Consider the following 9,008-nt stretch of genomic DNA (forward strand, 5'->3'; position numbering starts at 1 on the left):
GGGATGTACAAGATAAAGGTTATAGTAAAAGTAATCAAAAGCTCGATCAATCCAAGATCAATTAATAGGTCCGTCAAAAGATCTAGAAATGTTCCTCTTCACCCTCTATTTATAGGAGGATTTGAGGGATATTGAAAAGATTACACCTTAAAAAAAAGTAAAAAGTACAATGCTACACAGACTATCCCAAACATGTGTCACACTTGTTTGATTGAGGGAGAATAGGGATTGCAAAGCTCTGATGATCTGTCGTTGGGCTAGCTGAAAAAAGCCAAGTGTGTACGAGGTAAGTCTGGTAGTGACGACTGTGTGCGAAGAAAATCTGTGAGCGATTATCGAGCAAGGGGTGCTTAATGGCTGAATTATATCTAGGCGCGGAGTTATTGAAGACCTGTGTTGAGCCTTGAATCCTATAACAGAAGGCGAGTGAATTGAGGATGCGACGAAGATGAACTAAGTAATTAGCTGCTCGGTGGGTCGAGATGAGGGCTCTTTGGGTAGGTGTTTTCCTATAGTTGGACTTGGATGTGCGGGGAATGAAGACACTTGCCCTTGGCCAAGGCGAGTCATTGCGATGGCTACCTCCCTTCCACTAGGCAAGTGACAATTTACTTAGTTCATGAGATCCTCCATTTCCCTCTGGGAGGAAAGAACTTCCTTCGTAGGCCCAGGCGGGTGGAGCTTGATGTTTCTTGGGCGATTTCCTCTGTAAGGCCCATTGGATGTGAGTTCTCCTCGTAACCCATCAACTATCTATTAGATACCTATAAAGGCATATGCGATCATGCATCTAGTAGCATACCTAAATTAAATGCATTTATAAATAAATGGTCCAAACCTGTGAAGGCTTATGCGATTATACATCTAGTAGGCATACATAAGTTAAATGCATGTTTGAACCAATGGTCCAAGCACCTTTGCTGTTAGCTATTTCAGAGCAAAATGCTTCTTTATGCTTCCCAACCTCCACAGAAGCTGCACAAGCATTATGTTTTATTTCTCTTAAGTAGTCTTCACTTTTAATAAATTAACAACATCGAAGAAGAATCTGAAGGATAGGAATTAATGTGAGGTCAATAAAGACATTTATAATATCTAAAAGCAAGATAGCATCTGCACACGAGAGGTATGTGCATGCAGAAGAAAATAATAGAGCCGGGGTAGCAAGAAAAAACGACAGAATTGTAGATCAGCAATACTAAGTAGAAAGACAAACCAATCTAAAGAAGGCACAAAACCACCAGATAGCAACATAACAAAAGAATGATATGGCCATGCAGCTTTGTCCCATTTACCCTAAATGATTTGGAATTTATTATACAATTGATACAGGCTTATAAGTCCTTTATATTTTTGGTGTTCAAATGCCATGGAGCATCTTTTACGAGGTAACTAGATCAGAATGCAAATTATATTGTGCTAAGAATAACTGTTACTACAACCATTTCAATGGAAGGGGTAAGATACAGCAAAAAATTAACATGCCCGAGAATAAATGCCCAAATATGCATATTGCATCTATATATAGGGAAGTGTTGGTGCGTAGATACCAACCTTAGCTAGGTCGGGGAAGTTTATAGGCAAAATCTCCTTGGATGGAATTTTTGATAAGTCTGCAGTTAGAAGGACATGCGCATCAGCTTTCAATTCAATGGGGTTGCCAGTTGTATTGTGAACTTGGAGTTCAGGACCCACAGTATCCAGCATAACCTAACAGGTTAAAAGATTTAATACAAACAATAGCAAGATGAACGAGCAACCTTACAAGCACCACAAGGAAATTTTGGAATTTTCAAATCTTCTATGTACATTTATCAAACATAAATAAGGAAAAAAAACAACAAAAAACATTATAATTTTTCTAAGTTTTAATGAATTAGGACGGTAACAATAAAACGTTAAGTACATGAAAAAAATGTTCTAATAATGAATGTGTTAAATATCTAAAAGTTAAAAGTTAGGAAATTTATTTTAGGAATGTATTTTTTAGAAAAGATTGATTGTGATCTTATCCTATTATTTTGTTTCCTAATTAGAGAATTTATTTTAGGAAAGTATTTTTAGGAATAAAAGGAGATATTGATTATGATATTCTCCTATGATTCTATTTCCTAATTTTTAGGAAAGAATTAAGTTAGGTAGTTATTTCCTTTATTAGATATTTTTTAGTGTATATGATTCTATTTTCTAAATTTTAGTAAAGAATTAAGTTAGGTAGTTATTTCCTTTTGCAAGTGGACCCCACCCCTTGGCCCTTTCCCTCTTCCGCCTCCCCCCTGTTCCGTTTCCGCCTGGAGAAGACCCGGACCGGCTGAGCCGATCCAGGTTGGGCTGGTCCAGGCTGGACCGGCCTAACAGATTCTTCTCATATTCTCATCACAGGACACAAATTAAATGGCCAGAATTATTTGCGGTGGTCACAATTTGTGTTGTTGTTTATTTGTGAAAAAGGAAAGGATGAGCATCTCACGACAGCAGTAGCCATGCCAGAGACTACAGATCCGAGTTTCAAAAAGTGGAAGATTAAAATAGTATGATTATATCATGGTTTGAGTTTCAGAAAGTGGAAGATTGAAATAGTATGATCATATCATGGCTTATCAATTCAATGAATAATGGCATAGGAGAAAATTTCTTGTTATTTGGGATTACCGAAGAAATATGGGATGCATCCAAAGAAACTTACTCCAACTCTATGAAAATACTTTAGAGTTGTTTCAAGTTGAATTAGTACTTCAAGGCTTCCGTCAAAGAGAGCACTCTGTTACTTGTATTACAACACACTCACACGGTATTGGCAACAACTTGACTTATTCAAAACTCTCTCAAGGGCATGTACAGAAGATGTAGTAATGTACAAAAAGATTGTAGAACAAAAAAGACTTCAAATTTTTCTTAGGACTAAATAGGGATTTGGATGATCTTCAAGGTCGAATCATGGGCACTAAACCACTACCCAATCTTAGGGAGGCTTTCTTTGAGGTTAGGCAGGAAGAAAGTGAAGATGGGATCTAAGGAACAACCCGCATCAACGTTGGATGCATATGCCCTTGTTGTCCGATCAATTAACAATAATGGTGGAGATCGTCATAAACAGGAAAGGTGATGGTGTGATTATTGTAAGAAGCCAGGTTATTACATGGAGACTTGGGGGAAACTCCATGCCAAACTAGCTGCTTGGTAACCAAAGCCACGATTTGATAGAGACAGCAAAGCACATGTGGCTTCCAACTCTGAGAGTGCTCGTGTTCCCGAGTCTAGCCCGTTTAGCAAAGAGCAGATGGATTTGCTGCAAAAATTATTTAGTCAAGTTGTCAATGGTAGCATTACTGAAACAGGTTTGATTGATCAAACAAACTCACGAACAGCCTTCTCTATTAACAGAGTAGAAACAAGGTCGTGGATAATCGACACTAGTGCTTCTAATCATATAACAGGAGATGCTGCCCTTCTCTAAAATTACAAGCCAAGTGGTGATCACTCATCTATCCGTATTACTGATGATTCAAATTCTAAAATTGTTGGAGCAGGTTCTATCCAACTTTAAAGAGTTGTATCTCAACTCTGTTCTCCATGTTACAAACTTGGATTGTAATCCTTTGTCCATTAGCAAATTAGCTCATGATGTATTACTAAACTTTATCCTCATTTGTGTGTTTTTCAGGATGATTGGCAGTGTTGAACTATGCTTCAGGCTCTATCTACTCCCATGTGATAGATCCTCAAATCAAGTTTCTCAAACAAGTTGAATCTGCTCTCATAGTCTATTAGAATCTTTCAATTTCATGTTTAAATCCAATGTCAATAAAGATAATGAAATTATCTTGTAACACTATCATCTTGGTCATCCCAACTTTCTGTTATCTTGTAAAATTATTTCCCAAATTGTTTATCAATAAAAATTCAACATCTTTTCATTGTGAAACTTGTCAGATTGCAAAAAATACTAGATTTTTCAAATTCCATACAAACCTTCAACTGCCTTTCTTTGATCCAAAGTGATGTGTGGGGTCCCTCAAGGATAAAAAATATTTCTGTCACTCAAAGGTTTGTGCCATTTGTTAATCATCATACAAGGTTAACTTGGATTTTTCTTATGAAATAAAAGTTTGAGATAGGGCAAATTTTTCAAACCTTCAATCTTATAGTTCAAAATCAATTCAACTTTAGAATTCAAGTACTCAAGTCAAATCATACATGTCAATGGGGAAAAATGTTGTGCGCCATGGCGCACGGCCTGGCGCGAAGAGGCGCATAAAAATAGCGCGCGTTATTTGCATCATAGGCAATGGCGCATGGGAAAGGCGCACATAGCACACGCTATTTTGTTAATATGTTATAAATTTCAAATTATAAATTTTAATTTAATTTTTTTAGGTTTATATATTAATATCATAATCAATTATTAATTAAATAACCTTCAAATTAATAAAATATAAAAAAAAATCTACAGGATTTAATTTTTTTGTAGGATTTAAAGTTATCATTTTTTTTATTAGGCAGGATTTAGGATAAATTATGCTTAAATCCTGCTCAATCTATTAATGTAACTTTATATAATATTTAAAATCATCATTTTTGCAATTTGACAGCATATGTATGCCTAAATTTTAGGCTAATCAATCTATTATTTGTTATTTAATGGTATTTAATATTAATATATATATATATATATACATTGTTTTGAAAATCGGACCGGACCGGCCGGTCCGACCGGTTCAACCGTGAACCGGTCTGATGGCCGGTCTTTATTTGTCTATTGGTAGTATTGGCATGGACTTTATGTTTGTCTCAATCCTTCTAGTGATACTTGTTTTAATCTAGTCAAGACGATTGCATTTCAACCTGCAGAAATAATTAGAGTTTTTGCCTGTCCTATTCATTGAATTAATTTGGACAGATTCCCTTTGTCCTTTTTTGCTTTAAACTTTTTTTAGTGTAGCACTTGCTACCTCACCTCTGATATTCTTCTCATGTGTTTCTATTGTTTCTTTTGCTGATTTGGCGTTGATTGCATTAATAGGCACCATTATATTGAATCATAACAAAATGAGTAACAACAAATATTATGTCTTATGAAATTCGCTTTTTTAGAATAATTTGTTTATATATTGTTTTACCTTCTGGCTATTTTTCATATACATCTATTTATTAAAGGCGATATACAATATTTTTAGGGGGTCTTCTAACCAAGATTGTTGGAACCCCTGGGCCAAATCCAACTGTTCTATTGAGTGAGCTGAGGGTATGTTTATTTAAGCCAGTGAATGTTCACGGTTTTGTTTCTTAGTGTGTTGCAAATGTTTGCTTCCGTGTTTTGTTATATCATTGCTGTTGTTATATATTTTGCTGAGTTTGTGGGTCGTTCTTGTTAGTTTGGCACGCTGTAGCGGACGTTTTTCGATGCTTGAGGTGTCTTCATTTACTCATCAGGAGGCACTTTGAAATTGAAAGCAAGTGATAAATGGTGGAACAAGCTATTGTGGAGATTAATGCCTACTTAAGATTCATTTAGTTAGGGCCCAGAAGCTAATGCTTAATTGGAACCTCGTACAAAGAGGAGACGCATTTTCTTCTGCAAATTGTATCAGAAACTCCAAGTGTATGCTGCTATATGAGACTCTAGATAACCTGATAAAGTGGACTAATACGCATTTTTTATGTTTGATTTGCTAGCATACATATACTTAACAATCTGGACTTGTTGAAAGTCTCTCTTTTTATGTCATCTTCTTTAGCAGTTGCTATATTGTTCGTTGGGTTATGTGTGAGAAGTGGGAGTTGAGCGTGAGTTAAGATCGTCCATCTATGGTTTAAATGGTATATAAGTTGGGCTAATCTAGTTAGTTCCTTGGTGTCAGAAATTCACGTAGTCAAACTCATTTAATTTTGAAAGTAATCCATTCTATGCTTCAGTATAAAGTAGTGCCTATATAGGCATTTAGCCATTATGCAAGTGGATTTGCCTCATTTGCATTCAAAATATTCATCAATAATTTCAAATCTCCCGTGGTATAGGAGCACTTGTGGCTTATCACTTCATATCGCACTGTGTTGTACGCCCATCACCTATGTTGGACCTTACAACAAAACATGCGTTCCTTGCAATTATACTCTCTTTCGTTGAGTCGATTCGCGTATATTGTGCTGTGTCTTTGCACTAATGAAATCTCTTTTTCTCCATAATTGTGGGTCTCCTCTCACAATTGGTTGGGATGTAGAGGCACTACCATCCTATTGTGAATATTCTTCTTAAACTTGTTGGTGATAATATTTTTTGGGGCTATAGGGCATACAATACTGGTGCGGTGACCAAAATGGTACTCTACTCTGTTAATCAATCTAATGAGCCTAAATTCTATAACTTCGAATACTCAACTCGCTCTAATCAAAAACTGGAGTTTTTTAATCTTCTCTGATTGATGATGTCAATACAAAAGGCGATGGCCAATAGAAGTAAAAATCAGCTAATGACTGGTGGTAAACAACAAATACGCCTACAAAGATGACGAAAGGAGAAAAGACAATCTGAGGTCAGCAAAATGAATGAAAGGCGTTTTTGATTGCATCTCCAGCTCTGGATCATGCCAATTTGCTCAAGTTGTTTTTGAACACAATATCATGATATTGATTCTGAAAGATGGAGGAAATGGCTAAAGCAATCCACTGTGGGGTATTACAGACAAAGTGTAGTTAAGCAAGGGTATAACAGGGGAACCCCGCAATTATTTTGACGTTGTGATAGAAGCAACTGTAGGCTGGAAAGAAATTTGTAGAATTGAGACAAGGATGGGATCGAGACAATGAGAGAGTTATAGCCTTTTGCAGAGCTTTCCAAATTGCACTACCATAATCATGCAGTGATGGAAAAGCCGTTTTGACTACACGAAGGCGTCCAAAATACAAACAGTCTCAACAATAAGCCCTTAAACACAATAAACAACAAAAACCACAGTCAAGCCGTGGACAGAAATCAACCGGTGGTTCAGCCTATAACCCAACAGACCAACGTGCTGAAATAGTTTGAAAAAAAAGGACCAACAAAATTGCTCTTGAAGTCTTACAGGTCATTATAATGAAATGTAGGCGCATACAAGAAAACTTAGCTGTTTAACATAAGATTTGTGAGGGTCGACGTATTGTTAGAGTTCATTTTCTTAGCTCTTTTTTCAATGCTTACGAAAATGTTATTTGTTCATGGAGTAGATAGAAATTATACTCAGAATGATTGCGAGTTTAAGTTGTATGAGAGATAGCCACTGAAGCCCTAACTGTACTCAATGGTTGTTCAAAAAGGACTGGAAGTACAAAATGAATGGACAATGCAACTTTCAAGTGTCTTGCACATTCCATAGGAGGGTTAATTCGATAAGTCGCCTATGAGTGTTGCCCCTCCTATGAGTTCTCTGTGTTCTTTTAGCATTCCATCCTTAAGAACTTAATCCATCTTTACCAAAGATGACATGGTATAGGTTGGCAATATGATACAACTTAGACTGTTTCTAGAACTCTTTTGCCTTTTTATCCTTAATACTTGATCAAGAAAAAAAGATGATTAGCATCAATTTGGTTTTGCACCGCTTTTATGCTAAGAATGTAGTAGGTCTAGATATGGCTGGCTCATTGTCGTTTACGCTTTCAACTTCTTATAACCACCATTCTCTGACTAAAGTCTTAGTGATTAGGCATAAGAGGCAACCTAGTAGAAGCAAGGAACATCCAGATGAGCAGTTCATTACTATGGAGTACTATGTTTAGACCATGAGCATATGGTACTTTCATAAATGACAAATAAGGTTGACATTTGTAATAAAACATAGTGCTAGTATTTCTTTTAAATTTGTTCTAGGCTAGAAGGTTCTATGTTTGTAAAACTTAGCTCTACCCAAATATATATACACGTCTATTGTAAGACAAAGTTATGGATGAATAAAATTTCTGGTTTCTTTCTTTCTTTCTGTCTTCTAATTTTTTTTGGATTTATACCTACATCAAAAAGGCGCTAAAGTTTCTTGAGATCACTAGCTCTTATGTGAGGCTCAAGTCCTCATCCCTCTCCTAGCAAAAGCAGCGATCTGTCATATTCTTCTTTCAGCCACAGTTCATACAACCGCAACCTCACCCAAGCCTCTGGCAGAAATCAGCCGGCAGAACCTGTCCCAGCTCAATTTCAGCACATTCTTATCTCCCGATTTAGTGAGGATAGACTGTAATTTGATGCACTATTTAAATACTTTTATTTGTACATTTCTTATGGGATTCAGGCCTTGTCAACTAGATAAGCTTGCAGGAGGATCGACTTGAATAATGGAGACAGGACTATACAGCACGTGCAATTCGCTGCTCGTCCATTGCGCATTATATGCGAATGAATGCGACGCCATATTGCGTTGCAGTACTGGGCTTTTCTTCGACGCTTGGAAAGCGCACGAAGAATTTCCAAAATGCGTGGAGATGCCCGCATTTTTTTTTGATTTCTGCTATGAAAATGACATGTGTGATAATGTGCCTATATAGAGGACTATGAGTGTCTGAAATCGATGCTGGTTTGATCTAAAAAGACTGATTTTCTTTGCATAATTATAAGATTTCATATTCATTCCATTTTAAACCATGCAACATTCTCTGACCGTAGATTATAGAATTCAATGTATTGGTAAGACACATCTGGTTGAATATATTGATTTTCAAATTGATGTAATCATGCCTTATTTTTTTTTATGCATTTGCAAGCCGTACTCTACGCTTTTGTGCAAAAGCATTTGTTTAGTGACTCTGTATTATTCTTAGTACACTGCATGGTGTCAACACAAGAAATTATGTGGTAATCCCATGGTATGAAGGTACGTATTGAGACTACTAAGTGAAGTATTCACTGTATTGTCAGACTTATATTGTCATTTGGTCAAATGGCACAGCAGCGACGCAAAGATCCCATTAAGCATGAGCACGTTGTACGGCGTGGCGGCGCCTATTGTTAAACATAGCGCACAATAGATATTAAACTA

General features: G+C 36.5%; 1 protein-coding gene across 1 annotated transcript in view; it reads right to left on the reverse strand.

Moving 5' to 3' along the window:
* Window positions 1–612: 612 nt before the first annotated feature.
* Window positions 613–9,008, reverse strand: part of LOC110097741 (pyruvate kinase 2, cytosolic) — a 13,624-nt gene continuing 5,228 nt past the window's right edge. Inside the window, exons 4-5 of the mRNA XM_020824287.2 lie at window positions 1,555–1,710; window positions 613–753 (exon numbers count right to left, since the gene is read on the reverse strand). Coding sequence (XP_020679946.1) covers window positions 613–753; window positions 1,555–1,710 — 297 coding nt within the window. The remainder of the gene's footprint in view (window positions 754–1,554; window positions 1,711–9,008) is intronic.

The sequence above is a fragment of the Dendrobium catenatum genome, unplaced genomic scaffold (assembly GCF_001605985.2).
Source record: "Dendrobium catenatum unplaced genomic scaffold, ASM160598v2 fragScaff_scaffold_1344, whole genome shotgun sequence".
NCBI classification, from domain to species: domain Eukaryota; kingdom Viridiplantae; phylum Streptophyta; class Magnoliopsida; order Asparagales; family Orchidaceae; genus Dendrobium; species Dendrobium catenatum.